The following is a 24,202-nucleotide window of genomic DNA, read 5'->3' as shown; positions in this document are numbered from 1 at the left end:
TTCCTGATGTCTCCGTGGGTTGAGAAAGGGCTCTTGAGATCCAGCCAGAAGCGACATGCCGAACGCAGTCATCAGTAGCCCATAGTGGCTGCAACGCATTTCGACCAAAGCAAAATTCCAGTCAGATCATAAAGTAGGATCTGATGACCAGTTTGTGTTCTGATCCTAGAAATTACATTCGAGTCTCTTGGTGACTACGAGCTTGTATGAGTTATGAGAAAGTAAATTGTGCAAGAGCTCGTGTGATTTTGGAGGCCTTACCATGAGAATGTGTAACTGACCTTATACAGACAGCCAGACGGAATGTACTCAAACCAGAAAACAATGGCTGATTTCCATCATTCGCTACTCAATGTTGGGTATCAATTAGTCAATTCCTTCTTATCCCTGTCATAATTTTGATCTTCACCCTCATGATGCCAATCAATCTCAATATGGCCTAGCGCACATTTTTCTGGCACACCAATTAAGACGCGACTTTTCGTATCCTCAGGACGCGATGCGCAGCCAACCACACTCAATTTCCTTGCGTATGTGCTCTCAAGCAATCCCGTGCATTTCAGCCTCGTGGTTGCTCTACTTCTCGCCTTTATCTTCTGCGTTCTTCTGCGAATGAACTCGCGCTACCGTGAATTTGTTCGTCATACTGCTTCTCCATTGTTCTACAAATTCGCCATTTGCGGAACCGGCCGATTGGTAGCGCGGAGACTTTGATGACGTTGACTTCTGTATCATTGTTTGTAGCGCACGAGGAGGCCATGTCTCTCAAACGAAAAGCTTCGTTCTCCGCCATGTCGCCCTTGAATACGATGCCAGTTGTCGCAGGGCCGTCGCGAATTGTGGAAGATTCTCCAAGACATCTTCACAGCCGAACACGGAAACGATTCAAAGATGATCGACCAGACGAGAAAGTGATATATGGTAAAACGAGCCTGGTCTTAAGCCTCGTATACTTCAGCCGTATTGACTGATGGTTATAGAGAATACTCTCCGCTGGTTGTTCAATGCTCAAAAGCACCAACACGGACCTCCCCCAGTTGTTCAGGATGAGGATGAAGACGAAGACATGGATCCAGAACCACTACCGCCATCAGAAATTACCGACCCCCGCCAACAAACCTTACATAAATTCTTTCAGACGTATCACGCTTCCTCTTCTCTTCCCCATTCAAACGACACCGCAGACCCACAAATGCATCACACCTCCAAGTCGGAGAGCATTCCCCTGCACAATTGCAGTCATATTATAGCCTCGCCAGGCGTCCCGAGTGAAGGCAGCCCGAGTAGCTCAGCATCACAGTTTGCAAGCGTCCATGCGGATATGGGGATGGAATCAAGTTCCGACGATTCAGGTCAAGATTCGAAGAGATGGGCTGGGGCTCTGGCGTGGACATGATGGTCTTATCGCCTTCGAATCGGCTGTCCGCGAATGTGTCGCAACTGGGGCGTATCGGTGACTCCCAATTGCCGCGACAATATATACATTCTCTTGGTTATCTGGGTACCTAAAACCTCCGACTGGAGACACTGTTGCCATATGTGCGTCAGTGTTCCCTTCATATAGATCTGATTGACCGCTTTCATACATTATGCTGATTGGTTAAGAACCCTCATTCTCGGCATTGACAGTTCATTGATCTGTTCATGGTTCTGTACAGGTTGGTTTCTGCCCAAGATAGGCATCACCAACGACGCCTCCAAGCCCAAATATACCCACATCATTATTTATCAAATATACATCTGAAAGAAATGTAGTCGAAATATAATGAGACGAATAATCAATATTATCATATTACCTTCTTGGAGTAGAGAATCGTTCGTTGTTTACTATCGAAGTTGATATCAATATCTTAATGAATAACGTAACCCACGGCCGAGCCGCGAATACGACCGAACCGCGAATTTTTTATTGCCCCCGCTGCTCTCCCAAATCAACATTCTTCAACGCGTCATTTTTTTATTATCTCCATACAAAATGCCTTTATCTAAGGTAGCCCGTCTACAAATGGCAATTACTGCTTGGAAAGAGAAGAAAGTTAAATCAAAATTGAAAGCTGCCCAGATATATGGTGTACCTGAAACTACCCTTCGCGAACGGCTTGCTGGCATCAAACCACGATCAGAAACACGTGCTAACGGCCATAAATTAACTACTATTGAAGAAGAATCCCTTGTTAAGATACTGCTAGATGCAGATAAACGAGGCTTTTCAATTCGCCCAGAGTTCCTGCGTGGAATGGCGCAGATTCTACTTCGCAAGCGCACACAGGACCCTACTGCAGTCCTTAGTATCAACTGGTCTTATTCCTTTACTAGAAGACGCCCTGAACTACGTACAAGATATAATCAGAGGATTACATACCAGCGTGCAAAGCAGGAGGATCCTAAGGTCATAAAACAGTGGTTTGAGACTGTCCGTGAAGTTATCCAGGAGCATGGCATACATAAAGATGATATCTGGAACTTTGATAAGACTAGCTTTGTAATGAGGCTCAGTACTACTTCAAAGGTTATTACATCAGTGGAACGCAGTGAGAGACCTCGCAGAGTTATCCAGGGAAACCGCGAATGGGTTACAATCATTAAATGTATGGGCTTAAAAGGGATCTCTATCCCACCAGCAGTTATCCTAAAAGGGAAGGAACACCCAGCTGCTTGGTATTAAGAACTTAATCTTCCTCCAGACTAGAGGCTTACTAATAGCACCAATGGCTGGACAACAGATGAGATTGGCCTTAAGTAGCTGAAGCACATATTCGACCCCTTTTCAAGACGATATTCAACTGGTGCAAAAAGGCTACTTATTCTGGATGGCCATTCAAGCCATCTATCTGCTGAATTTGATGATTTCTGCAAAGGGAATGCAATTATCTGTCTCTGTATGCCTGCGCATACATCTTATCTTCTCCAACCCCTAGATGTTGGGGTTTTTGGGCCTCTTAAGCGCGCATATGGGAAACTAGTTGAGGAGATGATGATGGCTGGAAACAACCATATTGATAAAGAGGATTTCTTATATCTATACCCTCCTGCACGTGAAGCAGTCTTTACTCAACAGAATATATGCAATGGCTTCGCAGGAGCTGGTCTTAATCCACTTGATATAGACCGGGTCCTTGCTAAGATTACCTTTCAACTCCATACGCCAACACCACCTCTTATTGATATTGAAGGGTCAATATCTTCTGCTTTTCAGACACCCCAAAATGCTCGCTAGCTTGATAAAAAGGTCCGCAGTCTACAGAAAAGTCTTCAGAAGAAAAGGACACTTTCTAGCAGTCCGATATCACATATTTAGCATCTTGAAAAGGCTGCGCAGATGGCAATGAATACAAACCTTCTTCTACAACAAGAAATCAAGGTTCTACGGGCTGAGAATAAGCGGAAAATGAAGAAGAAGGCAAGGAAGCGTATTAATCTAGGGGATAACCTCTTTATATCTGTGCAGGAAGGTCGTGACCGTATTCAGCAGGTTGATGAGCAGGTTGATGAGCCTATACCTATATCTCGTCAGCGCGCTCCGCCAACCTGTAGTGGATGTTGGACTATTGGACATACTAGAAGAAGTTGCCCTAATAAATAGCCATATATTCAGCTAGTAGATAGTCTAATTAATGACGTTGGTGGTTGAAAAGCTTCAAAGATAGGATGATTTGCGGCAAAAATTCGCGGTTCGGTCGTATTCGCGGCTCGGCCGTGGGTTACGTTAGCTGGTGAGTTGATGTGTCACATGCGACCACACTGAGGCGGAGACCTTGAAAGCCCAGGTAACGCTCACCAATTGTCTGTCAGGCCATCGCACTCTAGCTATCCAGCACTGTCAGCCAGTCGACAGTTATTTGCAAAAACCAAACCAAGTTTTGCTGGCCAGAAGATCCAGAGGTCCCGATCGATTCTCTCATACCTTCACCAATTGCCGCGTCGGGCTGTCTTTTGTTATTCTTCTTCAGCAGTCAAAACAGCCCAACATATTTCTTCCATTGGTAGAAAGCGAAACTGCTATCTTCGCCTTGACTGATAGCGGCAAAACATAAATCATGGATGAAATGCAAGCCATTCGTTATCTGGAATCGTTAATCGGACAGACACTACGGGTGCACACAACAGACACGCGCATGTTTGTAGGCACTTTCAAATGTACAGATGCGGTGAGTGCGCCATGACCTCGTCATGACCCAGTTACCAGATGTTGAAGTAGAGGCACGGACAAATATTACAGAGAATATCACGAGCAATCACTGACTGGGACTCATGTCTCTTAGGAAAGGAACATTATCCTCGCGGGCACGTACGAATATCGCTTTCCCTCCCCATCAGCCATCAGGGATGCTACGGCAAACACCAATAACGAACAAGTCGAAGCGAATCCTGAGCCGAAAAATGTCACAATGGACATGACCAGTCGATTTATCGGTCTTGTCGTTGTTCCCGGGCAGCATATCACGAAAATTGAACTCGAGGAAACGCCTCAACAGAGTCGTCTACGAGACACCTTGCGGAAGTCATAACACTTCTCCTTCTTCAGGCACATTTGGTGTTGGTGATGTCGCGCCATACACGGACCTTGGCTGCCACAGCTGCTCCGATTTTGGCCGGGCCAAGTCTCGTGGCCAAGGCTTTACAACGAATGAAGGGGATGATGAGAGTTATGGTGAACTGCCCTGTGCAACAATCTGCATCCTTCGCGTATTCAGTAGCGAGGAGATTACCAGAGCTGTTGCTTAAATTCCTGCTTTACACAAATCAAAATCATCGCTCGCGGCCAAGACACCTGGCAAGATAAGAAACGCAGCTTTTCGCATGACCTATATGACTACAACGTGGCTAAGAGATAGAGCAAGAGAACACTTGGCGCAGGACATATGTCTTGGCAGTGATAGCTACAGTCAGCTCGAAGCCGGCCTAGGGTGGGGTTTGAAATAGCGGTGTTCCTGCAGTGAACTGAGGAAGATACCTATTTATCCCGTTCAATGTCGGGGACTCAAAACCTGTCGAGTCACAAAGCAATTCGCTACAGACTAGCTAGCTTGATTGATCAAGGCGACTGGCGGCATAGCTTGGTCCAGGGTCGTCTGCTTTGTATGGCCCCTTTAGCTTGACAGAGCTCAATCTGGTGGGCCAATAGTAGTTCGGAGCGCCCTCAAAAGCATTTTACATATTCACCAACTCAGGAATTACGATCAAGGGCCGCAAGCAATCAGAATGCATCCAAAAATGGGTATAATCGGGAGGAGCGTTAGACAACTGACGTATAGTTAACTATATGCTAGAGAACAGCTGACTCATACGACAAATCATATGCTCTCCAGACTGAACTCAGATCTCTTTGTAGAATGTGTGCTGATCAACAACTACTCAGCCCAGAACGCTGGAAAAACACGCCAAGCCAAGAAAAAAGAGGGGGAAGACGAGATCGCGCTGTCCGTGCTGAGATGTGTCAAATTCAATTCCACACTTGCCAGTCACGAGGAGTTTAGAGGCGCTGATTATCAGTGGCTCAGCAACATCCGGAAGTCTAAAGGTAGACGTGGACACAGAAAAATGAGGCATCCCCGGTGATTGGCCACCACTACCTCATTTCCTCATCTTTGATGTAAGACAAGCAGCGGGCCTGTCAATGTGATGATGCTAATGACTTTGATAGCACACTGGGATAGGAAATGATCAGGAATTGTTGCTCTGACAAAGTAAACATGGAGAACAAACGGAGTAACCATAGATGTATTCCGATTATTTATAGAACTAGGCACCAGTATCACCATCATCGACTTGGGGCAATTCTTCGATAAAGCCTGAGGCGCACCAAACCCAGGCCCGAGCTTATCCGGGCCGACAGATGATCCGGGGAATGCCACATCCGCTGCATGATCGAGACCCAAAAATGACGGCCTAGAGATTGAGAAGGCGAGAGTGACAATCTGCTGCCCAGCAAATCCCAGCAACCGGAGTGGTACCTACTCCGTACTAGTACACCCTGTTGACCTCTTCTTCAAACGCCACAATCAACTCACTTGCAACAAACAGAAAAAATAACTCTTTTCCCTCTCTGCAGTCCGTTCTTCTTCCTTACAGCTTCACACCCTTTTCTTTCCCCTCATACTGTGTCGATCTGTACTGCCTCATAGACTCCTAAAGGTTCGTCTCGTCCCTTCGATCTGCTCCAGTCCCAGGTACCGTATCTCCGTCCATTGCACACCCCATAATGACGCAGTATTTCCCCATCTAGTGCAATCCTTTCTTCCCTCCCCTCCAACTCAAACCCTCATTCCCGTCACGCAAGTCCTCTCCAGCCACCTCCACACACATACTATTCCCCTAGGAGCATTTCATTGTCAGTCACCTGCTCACTTCCCCAGTGTCCTGTCCCTCATTGCCCTGCTCCGCTCATACTAACTCTCATAATCTTAGAAGCTTCTTCTTACCGGCGAATCGGAGCTTTCCCTTCCGACTAGCTAGCTCTCTGTGGCTTGGACACTGTACTGTGATGCCATTCTTGTCTCGGTCGGCTTCTGCAAATTCCCCTCGTCCTTCATCGACTTGAACGGTCGGTACGACTGCTGTGGAAATCCGCTGCCTGTAACGACAAATATCGGCCGACAAACGAACGAGTGTTGCAATCTCCTGCATCTGGAACCAATCCCGATCACTCTTTGAGAAGGCATACTCTCCGTTCAACTCTCACAGGCGGGTTTCCATCCTATTTTATAACCCCAGCACCATCGTGCAGGCCAGGACAGACCCGAGCATTCCAGCGCGAGCCCAGAACTTCGTATCGCCTTGAATAGACACGATTTTGTGGATCATACAAGCTCGAGCTTGGCAGATATCCACGCCTTGCAGTAATGGGTCAATCGCATTCCAAGGGCAATTCTGGCCCTGGCGACTCACTGCAGTCCTATCCATCCTTCTCTCGCTCCGATACTAAGGAGTCTCTTCGCTCTCTTCGCGGCTCCATCCGGTCCAAGATTCGGAGTAGCGACAGTCCTAGAGGATCGACTGCAGGATTGTCGGACGATAAATCCGACGCCGCATCAGTCAAGTCGACAACCAGTAGACGCAGTTCCACCAACCAAAGCGTCCAGTCTCCCGATGATACCCCTTCTCAACCCGATGCTCCCGAGCCTCCTCCATCTCCTTCCCTGTCGAGCAGCTTGAAACGAGGTCATAAAGATGTCAATGCAATGCAGCAGAGTGGTGAGGTCGACCATGTATCCGATGTACCCCCCACCGGCGCTGCACCCACAGGCCCGTCGACACAAAAAGTCGGCGAATCGATCCTCATCAAAAGAGAAAACCAACTGAATCCTATTCTGGACTTCATCATGAATGCTCCATTAGAGACGTCTGGATCTCCGGGTATGGGAATGGGTGCCCTGAAGTCTATTGACCTTGATGACATGATCTCACGACTGCTCGATGCCGGCTACTCCACCAAAGTCACAAAGACCGTTTGTCTTAAGAATGCGGAGATCATGGCCATTTGTTCGGCGGCACGGGAGCTCTTCCTCTCCCAGCCTGCATTGCTAGAGCTGTCGGCTCCTGTGAAGATTGTGGGCGATGTCCATGGCCAATATACAGACCTAATTCGACTTTTTGAGATGTGTGGATTTCCTCCCGCTTCCAATTACCTCTTCCTAGGCGACTATGTGGACCGTGGCAAACAAAGCTTGGAGACAATCCTGCTCCTCTTGTGTTACAAGCTCAAGTATCCCGAGAACTTTTTCCTTCTCCGCGGTAATCATGAATGTGCCAATGTCACTCGTGTTTATGGATTCTATGATGAGTGTAAGCGGCGCTGCAACATCAAGATTTGGAAGACTTTCATCGATACATTCAACTGCCTTCCTATCGCTGCTACCGTCGCTGGCAAGATCTTTTGTGTTCATGGCGGACTGTCTCCTAGTCTCTCACACATGGATGATATTCGGGGAATTGCAAGGCCCACTGACGTACCTGACTATGGCCTGCTCAATGATCTCCTATGGAGCGACCCGGCAGACATGGAAGAAGACTGGGAGCCCAACGAGCGCGGTGTCAGTTACTGCTTCGGTAAAAAGGTGATCATGAACTTTTTGCAGCGTCATGACTTCGACTTGGTCTGCCGCGCACATATGGTGGTCGAGGACGGGTACGAGTTTTACCAGGACCGTATTTTAGTCACTGTTTTCTCGGCTCCTAACGTGAGTACCGAACATTCCTTTTGCATGATTTTTTTTTTCGTGAAGAATACTCGTATTTGCTGACTGGCAGCTGTAGTACTGTGGCGAGTTCGATAATTGGGGTGCCATTATGTCAGTGTCAGGGGAGCTGCTATGTAGCTTTGAGCTACTCAAACCGCTGGATTCCACTGCTCTGAAGAACCATATCAAGAAGGGCAGGAAAGAGCGTAATAGCATGTTAAGCAGTCCTGTGAGTCCGCCCTTACTTCGCTTCGTTGTCGCCAAGGAAGATCACAACCTCTTCGTGCAACATCGCCGAGACGCTTGTGGTTTATTCCTTGCCTATCCGTCTCTCGTCACATCATGGGGCATCAGTCGCTAATAGTTCCAGCCCGCCCACGTATCGGCCCAAAGCTATTAACTGTTCCACCGATTCATCCGCCAAGAAATTGCCTTTTACAACATGCTACCGCCAAGCATTTCCGAACCCATTTCGACCGATTGATGGCAAATGTGGCCTTCTATCAAAAGTGCATACTCTTTCGGTAATACTCGGAACCGAGAAGCATTTTATGGCACGGTACAGGCTCCACGAGAACGAGTTCTCGCCGTCAATATTCGAGCGCCATGGTGGTCTTTTTAAGGCTGCTCTCCTTGCTGCCCAGCAACGCTTGCGCCTTTAAATCACAGGCTACCCCGCATCAGGGCCGGCCGAACCCTGTGTCTTGATGAGTCCAATCTTCCGCTTAGACACATTGCTCAATACTAGTTTCCTGTGGGACTTTTGTCCTCGCGGATGAGACAAGACTTGCTTCGAAATTTTCTGGCCACTCCAGAGAATTATATACTGTCTCCATCCATTCTAGGCGGTTATCGGGTTTCGTCCGATGAATCACAAAAGGGCAAAACAGACATGAAACAGTTGGCAACAGCCTTTGTCGTACTCGCTTCCAGGTGCTTCTTCTACAATTTCTCGACTCTTTCTTCTCTTGCCTCGCACTATCCCACTTCGTCATGACATATGTTTGAGAGCGGTAGTTATTGCTTATTCTCTTTATTTCCTTTGCCGTTTCACGGTGCAGCACGAGGTGCGGGTGTTCTCTACAAACACTCTATTAGACATTTTAAGGAATCACAAATTGACTCCTATGGGATCAGCATACTCTCTCAATGTATCAGAATCTCGAAGTTTGACTTATCATGACGATCTAATAGCTAAAAGTGTCTTGTAGCAGCTGCTGTCAGCAAGACCACTATTGAGTCATAGCATTAGGTCGATAAACTCATCCAATGATTCGAGAACTTATCTCATCCTCTAAAGTCTGTTGTAGGCCGCTCTCCATTGCAGTGAGATCTTCAGATACACCCTATGCTTAGCATCCCGTATCCTGATCAGCCACATCTACCAAATAAGTAGGCTAGCTGAAAAATTCTCCACCAAGTAGTTGATTTCCAGCATGCATGAAATATATCCTCTCAACGTCAACCCAGGAGCAATCTCTACCTTTCTAGATCTTTGGCAGATGTATGGGCCAGCAGGAATTCTCAGCTGCAGGATAGCACTTAGCTGAAAGGTGAAGGGAACTGGCTGGAAGTTCGCGGTCACCTCTATCACGTACGCGTTTTATATGCTCCATCGACAATAAACACCTGTCTTCGATCTGGGACCAACGGCGACCATGAAGGCGGCTAGTGTGTAGCTTTCGGCACCTATGTCGAGCATTTCTTACTCGTCGCCACATTGTAACCCGGCGAAACTTCCTGATAACCCTCGAGGATGAACCGTATACCCGAGATGTTCACTGGGATGCCAGAAAGAGACTTTGATGCTTCGGATCTGTGCTGAGACTGAGACGGTCTAATCATATATCTTTCTGTATTGTAAACCGTAGGGAAGCGGTCTGCAGGCTGCGCAGAAAAGTCTCCTCCAAGGGTCTCTAAATCGTCGACGGCTTTACTGGGAAGGCCTGCAGCGTCCGGACTAGGCTATGTTACTCAAGCGTCCCTCCAGAAGATCTGCCAGGTCTTTGAGGAGATCCTAAATCCATTTTCTTTTCTTCGTCTCAAACGAAGACCAACAGTAGTCCTGCTTTTTCCATAAGAATTCTCTAGTCTCGGTGCGCTGCTCGGCAATGCTGCTGTACGACGGATCCGTCGCTTCGAAGCAGATCCTGCGCTCCGGATGAAAGTCGAATCTCGAGGGCCAGAGAGTCTGAGCGAAGCCAGCCTGGCATTGGCGACGTTGTGAGAGGGGACAAGCATCTGGATGAGCTCTCGGACTTCTGGTGGCAGTCTCCTGATCTTTGGCCTTGGTCCCTACAGTCCTATCAATCACACCGTCAATATCCACAATCAGGACAGGTACGAGCCAATTGGGCTTCAAGGCCCTATCCATCAGCAACATTGTCATTACTATATACGCTTGTGGTTTGGGTACAGGAGAGCTGAATAGGGAAGGAAAGGTGCAGACCTGCGTATGGTAAGACTCTCCTGCTAGACTAGCACATACGACCATAGGGTGTGGAAAACAGGGCTTCCCGTCCGCTCAGCCGTACTTAAGCCACACGCCGGCCGGTTAGTAGTTGGGTGGGTGACCACCAGCGAATCCTGGCTGTTGTATGTTTTTGCCCTTTATTCTTTTTAATTCTGATTATTCCTGCTTTCTCTATGGACCTAACTAGAGTCTTGATGTCCATCCTTCAAATTTAGGCAGATGTGCTGGCCAATCTGAATGTACTACGCTGGCGATGTAGTGGGAAACATTCGGTGCTATCCTGAGCAGATACTAGGCCACCCCTGTACCACCTCTTTTGATCACATCTCACTGTCGCACGGTCAACTCAACATGTCCTGGAGCAGTCGTTACTGCCCCACAGGATTCAAAAGGTATGAAGAAAGTCACTACATACACACCTGCGCGGGAGTCTCTTCTGCCAGCATACCGTCGGACGAAAATACAGGCTCTTGGCGCGACTAAAGATACACAGCGACTGTGGCCATTCCACTGTATCGGCCATGGCCGTTCAATTAATCAAAAAGAACCAAGATGAGTAGAGATCTGTAAAATTCTAGAATGAGGGCTGGGTGTGGCCAAAGTCCTTGACGTGGTTTATACAAACTTGGAGCATAGGGCTGAGGGTTATTCTGCAAACCGCCTTTGAAGGCTGACTTTTAAAGAGCAGCCTTCTGAAGCGCGCTTTGCTGGAGAGAATGAGATTCAACTCATGATTTTCTTTCGGCTATTAGACTGATGTCTGGACTTATACGGCTCATTGCGTGGAAATAGACACCAGGCGTACATCACAAAGAGGTAAAACTGCGGTTGTCGGCATGCGGCCGAGACCACATGCCCGTCGTGTTCAGTGTCTAAGGCTAAAAGAGCTAATGTCACTGCCTGCAGCCTCATAGTCACTGGTATAGGCAGAGGGCAAAGGTTCATTCCAAGAATAAACTTTTATCCATTTATAAATAGACCTATCCAGCTCGCCAAATGAGTACAAAAGTTGGAAAGGGCAGGAAGATGAGAAAAAATATACAAAGCGCCAGATGAAAGGATGTGCAGAGTATGATGTTCAATGGCGGGTTCAGAGTATAGAGTAGAACATTCTGCCAATGGTTTCGCAAAGGCAACAATCAAGCATTGACGCATAGATTTCTTGTCAGACACTTCTGCAAACAAGTCGATTCGCGACCTATGCGTAATCTCTGACGTAGCGACCTGGTAACTCAACGTCCCACATAGGTCTCTCGACAATGGCAACCTCCAGGGTATTGCCCGCAGTATCATCTTCGACGCCATCCTCGGCCGATGGCGGGCTCAGAGGCACAATGCCGAGCAGATCACGGTACTTGTACGTGTACCACCACCGACGTGCCGGTTGAGTTCCATTCGGCGGCACCAATCGTGTCTGAGGCGTGTCAGGCATGTCATGGTCATTTGGCTTCCGAGATGGTGTATCATTGGATCCATTGAGCGAGAGAAGATTATCACGAGGTCCAAGAGAGACTCGCTTTCGCGGAGTGCTAATTCCGTCTTCCTCAAGCTTTCCTCTTCTAAGTCGCGCCAGGGCTGTGTCATGAACTGCTGCAGAATTTTCGTCATATTCGAAGGCCTCTTCATCTCCTGCTGCTTGTGGGCGTTCCTTGTCTAGAGAGACCCACTCTCCCTTGGAGTCATCGTGTCCTTCGATCTTGCGATATTTGGAGCCAAAGTGAACATCCGATTGAGCCAATGACATCCGATCACCAGCACCACTGTTCGCTTTTCCTCTTTTCTCTTCTTCCTCCATTTGTTCACGTTTTCTCTTGTGAGCCGAAGATGTCTTAACGAGCTGTGTCGAAGAGTCTCCTTCGTGGCCATCTGCGGCTTCCTTCATCTCTTCCGAGGAGGGAAAATCCTGATTCAGGTCAAACATCCACAACCAAGATGTCCCGTACAACCACAGGCGGTCACGCGACTCGGAAAGGTCCCACAAGCACCCCATTGCTCGGTCCTTGACCCCTTTGAATTGCTCCGGAAGATAAGCCTTGGGGTTCCTCCTTGACCAGTCCGATAGCTTTCCTTCAAGAGTGTCGAATTCCACAAGCTGGTGTTCGCTCGTAAGAGCCATCAATCGACTCTCGCCCCTCAGAGATATCTGGGAAGACTGATCAGCACCGTTTGTGAGAAGCTTTGCTTCTGCCGGGCTTTGGGGGCGGAAAGAGAGCAAAAGCACGCCAGATTTGAGTCTGGGTATGGGTGAGTCAGCATTGGCGTACTGCCAGCGCTCTCCGTCTATCACCGGTCGTTCATCCTCGTCGTCCGAAGATTCATCGTCAGAATCTGCAGCGCCGTTGCGCTTGTTAGAAGCTACTGCAGACGAGTCCTTGACATCTTTCAGGAGCCAGGTATCGATACAGCCGGAAAGGTCACCGGTCGCTAGAATTCGGCTGTTCTCGGAAAAGACAACGCAGCGCACAGTTCTCTCGTAGTCCCCTAGAGAACCATGAGAAGCCTTCTCGTGACGAGTGTGCCGAGTCGCCCTGTCAAGTTTAACAAGCTGCGGTAAGATCTGTGGTTTGTCCTGAGGAGACGAAGCAGGCATGACCCTGGCCAGGTAGATGGCGCTATCAGGTCGAACCACACAGAGCCACCGGCTGTCCGGCGATATGGACACAGCTCGTGCGCCATCCTTAGAGAACGCGGCAGGAACATCCAACTTTGTTATCCGTAAAGTTCCCCTTTCATCACTCTTTCGTCGTCGGACGGAGAAAACCTTGACTGCGGAAACCGTAGCCACAATAAGAATCTTTCCGTCCGCGGAGAGCATCGCTGATGTGATATTTTCTTCACCCTGTGACAAAGCGATAGGACACGACTTAGCAGCTTGTCATTTCATCAAGGATATGTTTGCATTCTCACCTGAATTAAGACCCTTCCGACAAGCCGATGCTTCTGCCCTTCCAAGTTATCGTGTGGAGAGATAGGACCACGAGACACGCGCCAGATGCTGACCTCTCTGTCCCAGAAGCTCATCACAAGCCTAGAGGAAGGAGAAGATGCGAGTTGAGGTATTTGCGGCAGACTGGAGAGCTTCCTGTGATGTTCTTTTCCAAATTCACGCAATGGGAGCACGACAGGCGAGGCGTCCGGACCTAAGGAATGTCAACTCGCCGAAAATCTTCACATAAGGAAGCAAAGGGAGTTCAATCTTACCTCCAGAAACAACAATACTAATATCCCTTGTCTCATAAACAGCAAAAGTCTTAACGTCATGGGTGTGGTACCGACGGTGCATCACTTCAGCCCATCTGCCCTTCTTTTCGCCTTTCTCTCCCGGACTTTTCCTGTACACAACTGTCCTCTGGTCCGCACCTCCACTGACGACTGTATCTCCATTGGCGCTGACAGCGACATCGAGGGTATCTGCTAGATGACCTTGTATACGTTGAATAAGGGAGTAGTTCTTCGCATCCCAGAACCGGATCTCGCCTGCGGAGTCGCCGGAAACGATCGTACCGTCTGGAAGGCACTTAACTGACCAGACCAGTAATTCCTTGGGACCACCAGCCGGCCCCTTGCCGAGAGAGATTGTACGCAGAAGCTGCCCAGACCGAAGATCGAATAGCCGAATCGAGCTGTCCGCATAACCAGCTACGATGGTGTTGCGATTCTGGAAAGTGACGCTAAGGACTCTGGCTCTCTTTGTGGATGGACGCATCAGCCGTAGAAATTTCAAGTCGCCGTCGGCAGTAGACAAGATCACGATTGAGCCATCTGCACATCCAGCCGCGAGATGCTGCCCGGTGTACTCTCCCTCCGCGGGCGGCAGAGGCTTTCCATCCTTGCCGCGCTTCGTAGCCTGCCATCTTGGTTGTGCTGCTATACACCAAATCTCACCGTAGTTTCCACTCGAGTGACGCATGGGGCGTCCCTGCTCCAGATTCCACTCCGTTACCGCGGTCGAGTATCCAATACTGAACAAGCGCAGTTTTCCCGGAATCTTGGTCCCGTCAGGTCCAGCCTCTGGCGGGTCGAGAGTCCATGCAAGCCCTTCTATACTCCTATCTTTTCCTCCGCGCATAACCGTCTCCTGGAACCAGGCGCCGCGCATTGGGTTCCAGATCTCGATATCGCCATTTGCGCGGCCGATGGCAAGCCGGAGGGTAGGGACACCTCGACCGGCAAGTTCCGCAGAGGGAGGATGAGAGAATGAGAGTGCATTGATCGCCTGGGGGTTGTAAGGCACGAAACGGCAGCGATGAATATCCATTGTTGGCTCCTCGATGCGATCAAGGTCTTATATTGAAAATTTCGAGGTAGAAAGGAAGGGAAGCGAGGGGGGTAGACCCGTCAAATAAGGAGATATCTACCTTGGCTCAAGAATTAGAGCCAGCCGCTAAACGATCATTCCGGTGGTGTTGGGGAATAGTGTTGTTCGTGGTGTTAATCGTTTCTGACATTCTTTTTCTGCTTCTTAACTTTTTTTTCTTGCCTGTAGAATACAATTTTTAGCGCGCCAAGAAAAATTCCGCGGAGATGTGTCACGTGAATGTATCCATCTATACAGCTTATGGCCCTCATTCCTCCTGTCTCCCCCAAGATCATCCATCAAGTGATGCGATGAGGACTTTTGATTTTATGAACTACTTTTCTGAAAGCGATATGGGGATACAATAATAATGCTCGTGTCATACCGACCATGACCCAGTAGAAAGCCGACCATCTTAACGCCGATTGCCATCCAAGTTTTGGCAAACAGGTTTGAAATATAGTATATAATATAGTGGCATGGTTTCTGTTTGCGTATATCTTACTCGTGTTTGTTCTCATGTACGACCGATCATCCAGATATGAACGCAGAAAATGTAGACGATCTGTATCTGCTATGCCGTCTGTTATATGTGGAGCAAGGACTTTCATATTTATATATACTACAAATGACCTGCTAGGGTCAACCCGGCCCCCCTTTCAAAAGAGAGCAAGAAACGCCTATGAAGCAGGCGACACATACTGACCGGGATAGTTCGTGTTGTCAATAGAAAAGACTGAAGCTCTTGAGCAACCAATATCCAAGCACTCGAGTCTACGGAGACCGAATATCAGACACGCAATGGTTACCACTTAAGAATAGGGTGTTGTACTAGCAGAGTCATGCCGCACAAGCATGCAGCTGGGAGGTCTGACATCGACATCGAATTGGAGATGATTCAGTGTTTGCGCCAGGATACGAAACGCTTAGCCTACACCTCCATAGGAGGATTGCTAGTACCATTGCAACACAGCATAGATGCAAGTGTATTATTCAAAACATATAATCTAGATGGTATCACCAGACAGGCCCAGATGTAACCCGTAGTGCTAGAAGACGCAGTCAAAGCCCTCATCACCTAAGGCTTGCTGAACTTTCATGACATATGCCGTATCAATGACACAAGAAGACTTTAAAGCTGTTGGTTGTTGATAAGCCGGGTCGACTGCCACGTCAGTCCAACCCTGGTCCCATGCGGCGGGGCTAAGGGGGAGAACTTATGCACGTCTTCTATAATGCTTGCCTATGAGCTCGAACGATTTGACACGATGCGATGGTGTCGGAGATGCGGATCAATTGGAGAGGAAATTCAATCCACCTGATTAGATGGGCTGGTATACATGGCACTCAAGAGCTGATGTATGGATATCAGGCATACTGGTACGGAGTAGCCATGTCTGAATCCAGTCAGCCACTGTTCAATATTGGGAATTTAGAAGTGAGATCAGGATCGAGGTGGAGCTCGTCGACATCATTGACAATGAAGCAGACAAATGAGCAATTAAGCTGGAGTTCTGAATTCCTTGCCCAGTAAATTTTTCACCCATGTCCAGCTGAAGGGGTGCCTGCATCAGCTCTGATTCGATCGAGATTGCCCATGGTGCGGGGGTGTCGATTGGCCTGATTGGCAATGGCATTATCCCTGATAATCATGACAATGCTTCTCCTTTTAGAAACGTGAGCCGCACACGGGATTGTGTCCTCGTAAGTTGCACGTCTGCACTTCCTGGAATTAAGTAAACAGAAGATACCTAAGTACTAGAGCTAGTTCTTGATTTGGAATACTTGATTCTGGGTCTGGCGCAAGGCAGATCTGACGGACTGGAGGCGTCAGACAATTTCGAGCTCTTACTGGCCTAGTGTCCTTGCAATGGCATGCACTCGTTACCTTTTCCCTATTCAATAATTTCTTTGAAGTTGGAGAGGACGGTCATTATCAGTACCGCACAAGCATACTCCGTACTTCAGGCGCATGCAAGAGCGATACTACATCGTTACGAGCGGATGATATGCTTTCCTCGGCTACATACGTGTTTCAAACTATTTACAGATGGGAAAACTACTTGTAGGATAGTAGCCGAAGCTTGCCTAATGTAGACACGATACCAAGTAACTCCCGCGCTGTTCCATCAGTTGCCGTTCCGTCAGTCAACAGGCAATCTGCAAAGAGTACAAATGTGTGTGTAGTTTATATGATATCTGGTTTGTCTTGGCTGTTTCATCTCTAACAGCCTCGAGGTTCCTAAAAGTCAGCTGGTAGAACTGGAAAGGTTACTTCTAGCGTTCTACAAATCTACCCATCGTGTTCGGTAAACTGTTTTTTCGGCTGCTACTTAGACTACCATAATGTTCCAGAATGAATGCTGAGTAGTTTCCACCGAACATTGCTAAAAAATCAATACGCCGACCATTTGCATCGGTGACCTGATTAACTCAGCGTAAGCTCAGGAGCTCATGCAGTTGGCCTTTGGGATAGGACTCCTTAACGGCAAAGATAATTAATGTTGCACGCAAGGATTCGAAGGAGATTTCCCCAAGTCTTCTTAGGAGGGATAACTTTCTCTCGGTGATGACCTCCAGGATTAAAACTGAGAAAACATGGATTGCGGTGAAACCTGTAGGACAACTCATAGAGCGATATCCAAAGACATGTGACTGTACTTTCAAGGTTACTTCCAAATGAAACTTCCAAATTTTCAAAATTCGAAAGTGATAATTATAGTGGTGTGCAAGGCAGCACTACTTTTAGCTTCAGGAGGTGGCTGACTTGGTAGTCTAGGGGCTTGGAAATCGGCCTCTCCTTTTTCCAGCCTCATGACCCCAAACCCAGGCACTGTAAGACACGCTACACCCATTAGCAACATGGGGAATCCTGGAAAAGTCTCACGGCTTGCAGGGTTTCCAAGGCATAGGCGAACCTGCAGCAAACCAGACGGGTAGCAAGAAGCGACCAACTCCGTGTTAATCACTGAAATCCTTTTGATTAAGTTAACTACTATCTGGAATCAGTCAATGGTGAAGCATGAAAAGCGGGATGGGCACTGCTTTTTAATTTCTGGATCCGGATTATCTGGAGAACCACGCTCCAGATTAGCAACAAGCGCGATGATAATCTTGTCGCGATTGTCAAATCAGGGCGCGTCAAAGGCACGTCGAAATGTGTTGCCAAGCACCAAGGATAAGGCCTCCCCTAACTAACAACTTTCAGGAGCAAGAAACCTGGTTTCGTCTCGACTCCCAGCGTGCACAGAAGGTTATCGAGAAATAGGGCCTTGTCAATGTACATTGAGAGTGCTATCTCATGCAGCCAGGGACAAATCATCTGCAGACTTTACAAACCAACTCAATGGGAAAAATAGCAGAGAGTGGTCCTGGAGAATCATCCCCCTTTGAAGGTCGCGATTCAAGGTTCCAGAACGGGCAGGCCGAACGCCGGGACATGGGACGCGAGTCCAACAATGACGCAATGATTTGTGTAAAGAAAACACAGTGTCGCATAGGGAGTTCAGTTGTCTATCTTCACAGTCGCATTAGATTCATTCACCAAGCTTTGTCTCTTGTGACTCTGTGGTAAGTACATGTATCAGTTATAATCATTGATATATCATTAAGTAGGATATAAAACATTCTCAATGACAGAGGAATAATAACATGAAAATTCAAGAAGCAGTGAAAAGCAACTATTTCCATTTACGGCCTCGGGGTCAAATGTGGAGTCGTTTATTTACACTACAATCGGGCCCCACTCTCTGCCATCTACTAGACTCTATATTTCCTAGCTCCATGTATTCAAAAACGGCTCGGTATCAGATATGGTAATTCTGTGACAGTCCCCTCATCTGCCTTTATTGTACATTGACGATATTACTTCATACATACGTAAAGTACACCAAACATCGTACGATGCAATAACTTCTTTGCTGACTGTTGTAAAAAAACTAAGGAGGCGGAGAAGAGGTTTTCCATGGTTGAGGCTCTCCACTGCCCCAGCTGTGAGAGGCACAGCCTTTCCAGAATACAACAATAGTGCCTGAGCTGCTTGAGTGATGATGGATTCATGTTTCCCGCGTTTTCGTTTGGAGCCTTGAGGGCTATGATGATAAATTTTGTTAGAAGAACTTGACACCCTGACTGGAGAAAACAAAGAACTCATTCGCAATAATCGATGGATTGCAACCATGCAGTTGGGAGTTTCTTACACTCGAAACTACTGATCCTGTGATGGTTTACTGCTACCTCGATAGATATTGAACCAGAGAACTAATGGGTATTACTGCCTGACCGAGACTGGACCACAAGATTGATAAAACCGAGAATAACAACCCTTTTTGATGGGATTTCACCCAGGTGGAGTTGTATGTATCTCGTACACCACCGAAAAAACTGTGCCTTCTTAAGGATCCCTTCGAAGATGGCCACAAGTGGGTCATGTATCTGTGTTAAGATTGAAGAATATCAATACATGCTTAAAATACATACCTCTTTCAGCAAAACTTCATAATTGATAGGGTTGAGATCGAGATTCTCAGCTACAGTGGAAGGTAAGATATCTGATCTGTAGTTAGAGAGAGCCCCAGAGAGGCATCGACTATTAGGTGTCTTTGTGCAACATTGAACACAGCTGACTTGTCTTTGCTCTACAGAGTAGAGTCCTTTGCACATTGATATTCTGCATTACCCCAAACTCTATAGTTCAAGAATTTAACCATGAACATTGGTCGCAACTCGCCAGTCAACTTTAGTTGGCACAACATCCATATCTAGTATGTATGTATTGGGAGTTTCACTTACATTCTCCCATAAATCACACATTTCTCTCGATAGTTTCTGTTATTCTAAAGGGTTCTCTTACTCCTCTTTTGCCCCTCTTCAGAAGTTTTTTCTTCACCGCATCACTGCTTCAGACGATACCCGCACCATCCGGGTACCGCTAACTACTTCGTAGCTCGTCATTTCGTACGAAGTGTACACATTATACATAGCTTGACGCATACGAACTGGTATAGCTACAAGTTCCCAGTGGATCAGACGCCTAATTGCGGGGCTGCAAAAACGAGCAAGTGAGGTAGTATAAACCATTAGGCGAATCATGATGGCCGTTTGTACTGTTGGCATATTCTTTAGATTCGCCCGTTCCGACCTCTCGGAACGGCTCAGAGTGCCGAAATCGAAATATTATCTAATTGTATTCGCTGGTTGCTTGAGAGCCGAAATGTCCAAGTGGGCGTAAGCTTTTTCGCTGGATAAGTCTATCTAAGTGATGTACTCAGAGTAGATTTTTCTTTTTTCTTCAAGATCCGCAGTGGATTTAGTTCGGCATTCTATTTCTCTCAAGACTCGAGTTGCGAGTCAAGTTACTTCCATTAGGACTAGTGGTACGGATTGCGTACCAAAGTACGAAAAAAGAGGTATTTTTAGCTTCTGAGCTGACATGGACGGATGCTAGTGGTCTTTAACGCTTGCACAAACTGGGAAGGCGTCTAGAAAGACATGGAAGGGAAGCCGGTGCCAAGATCGGTTTTAATTATGGGGAAGCTGGAGATTTGCTGGTCGCTTTCTCCAGTTGACAGATCATCACGCGTACTTGTAGAATAATCTACACTTTTACACAATACATAGATCTCAAGATCTTCCTACCGATAACCTGAATGAGCTTTTCGTGGAACAGCTACAGTAATCGTAGAAGTCCGGAGTAGAAGTCTGGAGTTCCACTATGATGGTAAATCAAGATGTGTTGGATAATTCTATCAGACTGATCCCTCAATTTTAAAATTCACACGTCTTCAGTATTCATATGACTAGGAGTATGTTGAACAAGTCCTTGCATAAACTGATCCTGATCGACTGCTATTGCAGCTGAGCATTGCTTATTGATGAATAGACTGTTCTCCAATCTTAAATCTCAGGTTTGAAAGTCTGCTCTCCAGATTTAAGGATCATATTAGATTGATGAATAAATGCCTTCATAGCATCTCACTATTATGACCATCTGCAGGTACGCGCAAGGGATAAGTGAGGAAGCAATAAAGCAGTCCTCAAGCTTCCACCACTGCACAATCCAGCCTTTTCTTTGGTGTGTGAAAACTGTAAAGGCTATTTATGTTAATCCTGACCCTCTTTACACGTTTATTCCAGAGTAACCACAAAGGGTTCAAAGCCTGCTGTCTTGTGCTTGCTTAGACGCTTAATAGCAGCATGTATGGAGGAGTAGTTGGTGCAACATGCCTCATTTGTTTGCTCCTGTCACCCATTCTCCATCAGTATTTACTCATTCCTTGTATAACGCAGTAGTTAATTGGATATTATGCTGACTAGCTGATAGCTTCTCTAGTTGTGATACATGAGAGAAACTTTGACAGCCCCTAGCGTGTTCCAATTCAACCTTTATATTCTCCATTAAGGGACCCAGCCAGAAGGATTACATTCATTTGTTTGTGCACATGAGTAGCCAAGATATTCACTAATGAGAGAAAGTATCCAGACCGAGTCACCGATTGATGTTCCATGATAAGGGCCTAAAATGGAGCCACTATAACAGTCTGCTGAGATCATATGCGGATTGCATTTCGGGGGCTGCCTTATCAAAAAAGGGGAAACCCCAGAACTCTGGAGCCAAGTAAGGGTTAGTTGGCGTTCAATATTGTAGCCACTCGAACAATCAAGGATTCGCAGTAGATCGGTACGCAGTGCATTATCGGACAGCCATCGATAGAAGGAGTATGGATTAATTTCAGGCTCCAGCCACGGTCATGACTTATGAAATTCGACTAATCTAGATGCTGCATACTGAGTTGAGGCTATGACCAGCCACTTTGGGGTGAAATCCAATATCTAGAAACTAATTAAACCTAGTGAGTAACGGATGACCAGGACTTCCTATCCAACGATGAACGAAAGTAGCTCATCATCAGCATATATCATACTTTTAGACAATCTCCGCAGTCGTTGCATAGGAGGCAATGCCATAGTGGGTCGGCATGCACTTAGACAGTTTGACTTTCTTCTGACATGTGTAGAGACTAGACTGGGAGTCACTCATGGGGTGATGACAGCCCACTTGCTCAGTCACTAGTGGGTGCGAATTTACGGATATTGTGGCTCTCAACTTTGACAAAGATCTGAAGATCCGATAGCATCTTGTGGGCTATGAATATTAATGAGTATGTTGGTATGGTGTGGTGCTTGAGGCGAGGTTATTGAAAGATCATGACGAGTCGATAGCCCAACCCCTTCATGAATTTGAAAAGTCGAGTCATCAAGGTTCATTCAGCACAAAGGTGAAAGCTTCTTAGCAAATGATGTCTCTTGGGGAATCAGACTAAGAAACTCCAGCCCGTAAACTTAATCTTGGTCGATGAAAGGAGCCTCTTAAGCCCATCATTATTATTGTCTCTGGTATTCAAACATTGGCGACCGAAATCAGGGTAATGATGTGGACTACTCCCGTAGAGGTCCATGACAACGCGTCGAGGAGCTGTTCCACGCGAATAAAAAGATTCCCAAACCCGTACCTTGGGTGCGTTCGTGTCCTGTCCATTCTTGAGAGAAATTTAGTTGGGTTTCAATAGCGTGTGGGCTTGTGCTAGCTCCCCACACTTATTAAATTTCAAGCAAGATCCCTGTCAAAACTGAAGACAAAGAGACCCATGGCGGAAGTATCGACTGGGTGAGGTGCGACAGGAAGCGGCCGGGCTGAAAGAAGTTGGAATCCATCGTGTTGGGATAGTGCAGCAACCGGTTGTGAATGGCTGCGGCACCGGACATGCGTTGAAGTCAATGGAGGTAAGGGTCATTTGCGGGACCACTCAGCAGCCAACAATGGTGGTAGAAGACCCTGGAACGCGACCGGCCTTATGCACGTATATGCGTATAGATGTAAGTCTGTAAGTATGTGTTTACCAGTCAGACAGTGAAGTAGTTGCTTACTTAGAGGTATGTTTCGAGTATCCCAGAATATTATTTTGAGATTCACAGCTCTATTATAGGGTGTGAAGCCTAAATTAGCCGCTGGCAGTCAGCTCCTCTACACACTTAATGAGCATGCAAGATGCCACTTCGTGTTTGATTTCTGGCTTTTGAAAATCCAATATATGAGACATTCTAGAGGGAAAAACAGCATATGTTCATTGTTTCATTAGATCTAAGCATGATCATACTGCTATGACCTCTACTCTGTAGAAAAGTGGTAATTACACAGCTGGGTGTCGCTTCTACCTAGCTCCTCCAAAGTGGTGACGCAGCTAGTCTAGTCATAGGTGGTTGCTCTACCCTATACGGAGTAGTTGATACATAAGTACAAAAACTAGCCCCAGACCTGGTAACCAGCAAAGTACCTATATCAATAGTGGTACGCCATGTCGCCTTTCATTTCGCAATTTTCTAGTCTTCTCTAGCCAAGGGCCCGAGGTGTTCCTGGCTTGATACAGGAAGAAGATGAGTGGCGAAGACTCAAGACTGGTCGTTAGCGACGGAGATCAACCCCACTGAGAAGCCCACCGAAGGAGTGCTGTTGCTGGCCGCTGTACGAGGCTTGGTTTGAGAAACAGCGGCTTTACCGGAGCCATTGGAACGGTTGATTTCTTTTCCTGGAGAAACAAAGACTCCTCTGTCAGGGGAGAATCAAACAGACTTCCAGCGGGAATCGCAACGCCCTATTCCGGAAATCTAGACTATTAGTTTCCTTGAAGGTACATAGGGGTCGATAATTGATGGACGATTGGAAGGGCTGGTTGGCTGGCAAGTACCAGACATTTGACTGAAAGAAGGCAGTTACTGGCTTACAAGACGGTACCCTGATCATTACACTACCTAGGTAAGTATGAGGCAGACATCATACACTGCTGCGGTACCACTTACCCTGGCAGCTTTTGTAAAGCTACTATTATTATTGACTTTTCACATTCAGCAAGGGCGTCCCCTCTGGGCTCAGGCCGCGTTAGGTAGATTTACTACTAGTGAGACTATGTAGAGCTAGTATTAAGGATTACTTGCGTGCGAGGTCTCATATATGATCTCTACAGAGTACTTCTGCCTAATTATTTTGAGTGTTCCATCTTATTTTATGTAGTCATCTTTATATCTGGTTCAAAAACAGCGCGTTCAGCCAAGCAAAGTCGCGTAATTTTACCCTGCGCTTATCCAGGTCAAGCTGTATCACACACGATTTTGGTGATCAAGAGAGTCTTGAAATACCAACTCCTAAGCATGCTGCATCCTCAACCTGTGACACTTTTGTTTCAGAGCGACTCGTAT

The 24,202-nt window shown here is 47.0% G+C and overlaps 4 protein-coding genes and 1 non-coding gene across 5 annotated transcripts; 3 read left to right on the top strand and 2 right to left on the bottom strand.

Annotated features, from left to right (window-relative positions):
* Positions 1-435: 435 nt before the first annotated feature.
* AFUA_2G03955 (uncharacterized protein) lies at positions 436-1,862 on the top strand. Its single transcript, XM_077804069.1, has 2 exons — positions 436-921; positions 981-1,862. Exons 1-2 carry the CDS (start codon positions 714-716, stop codon positions 1,394-1,396), a joined length of 624 nt encoding a protein of 207 aa, XP_077660233.1. The 5' UTR covers positions 436-713; the 3' UTR covers positions 1,397-1,862.
* A 1,927-nt stretch (positions 1,863-3,789) lies between these two features.
* phzA (putative serine/threonine protein phosphatase) lies at positions 3,790-9,398 on the top strand. The gene is made up of 5 exons (XM_744434.2): positions 3,790-4,148; positions 4,263-5,593; positions 5,645-6,135; positions 6,227-8,180; positions 8,257-9,398. The coding sequence occupies exons 4-5, from the start codon at positions 6,843-6,845 to the stop codon at positions 8,539-8,541; spliced, it is 1,623 nt and encodes a 540-aa protein (XP_749527.1). The 5' UTR covers positions 3,790-4,148; positions 4,263-5,593; positions 5,645-6,135; positions 6,227-6,842; the 3' UTR covers positions 8,542-9,398.
* A 471-nt stretch (positions 9,399-9,869) lies between these two features.
* Positions 9,870-10,563, bottom strand: AFUA_2G03940 (uncharacterized protein; the record flags this gene model as incomplete). Its single annotated transcript, XM_744433.1, has 2 exons — positions 9,870-10,126; positions 10,239-10,563. The coding sequence occupies 2 exons, from the start codon at positions 10,561-10,563 to the stop codon at positions 9,870-9,872; spliced, it is 582 nt and encodes a 193-aa protein (XP_749526.1).
* Positions 10,564-10,666: 103 nt separating this feature from the next.
* Positions 10,667-10,782, top strand: AFUA_2G03935. Its single transcript, XR_013344482.1, has one exon. It is a non-coding gene; the product is annotated as a ribosomal RNA (ribosomal RNA).
* A 796-nt stretch (positions 10,783-11,578) lies between these two features.
* Positions 11,579-15,159, bottom strand: ura7 (small subunit rRNA maturation protein UTP4). Its single transcript, XM_744432.2, has 3 exons — positions 13,855-15,159; positions 13,561-13,793; positions 11,579-13,492 (listed from the first exon to the last, which is right to left on the bottom strand). Exons 1-3 carry the CDS (start codon positions 14,909-14,911, stop codon positions 11,852-11,854), a joined length of 2,931 nt encoding a protein of 976 aa, XP_749525.1. The 5' UTR covers positions 14,912-15,159; the 3' UTR covers positions 11,579-11,851.
* Positions 15,160-24,202: the final 9,043 nt, after the last annotated feature.

This window comes from Aspergillus fumigatus, chromosome 2 (assembly GCF_000002655.1).
Source record: "Aspergillus fumigatus Af293 chromosome 2, whole genome shotgun sequence".
Classification (NCBI taxonomy): domain Eukaryota; kingdom Fungi; phylum Ascomycota; class Eurotiomycetes; order Eurotiales; family Aspergillaceae; genus Aspergillus; species Aspergillus fumigatus.
The sequence above is the reverse complement of the archived record's forward strand: the minus strand, read 5'-3'. Positions and strand labels throughout refer to the sequence as shown.

Coding starts and splice junctions, on each gene's coding strand:
- AFUA_2G03955 (XM_077804069.1), top strand. CDS start 714: ATGACGTTGACTTCTGTATCATTGTTTGTAGCGCACGAGGAGGCCATG. Junction 922..980: donor AGACGAGAAAGTGATATATG/GTAAAACGAGCC, acceptor TGATGGTTATAG/AGAATACTCTCCGCTGGTTG.
- phzA (XM_744434.2), top strand. CDS start 6,843: ATGGGTCAATCGCATTCCAAGGGCAATTCTGGCCCTGGCGACTCACTG. Junction 8,181..8,256: donor CTGTTTTCTCGGCTCCTAAC/GTGAGTACCGAA, acceptor TGGCAGCTGTAG/TACTGTGGCGAGTTCGATAA.
- ura7 (XM_744432.2), bottom strand. CDS start 14,911: ATGGATATTCATCGCTGCCGTTTCGTGCCTTACAACCCCCAGGCGATC. Junction 13,794..13,854: donor TAGTATTGTTGTTTCTGGAG/GTAAGATTGAAC, acceptor GACATTCCTTAG/GTCCGGACGCCTCGCCTGTC. Junction 13,493..13,560: donor TCGGAAGGGTCTTAATTCAG/GTGAGAATGCAA, acceptor GCTTTGTCACAG/GGTGAAGAAAATATCACATC.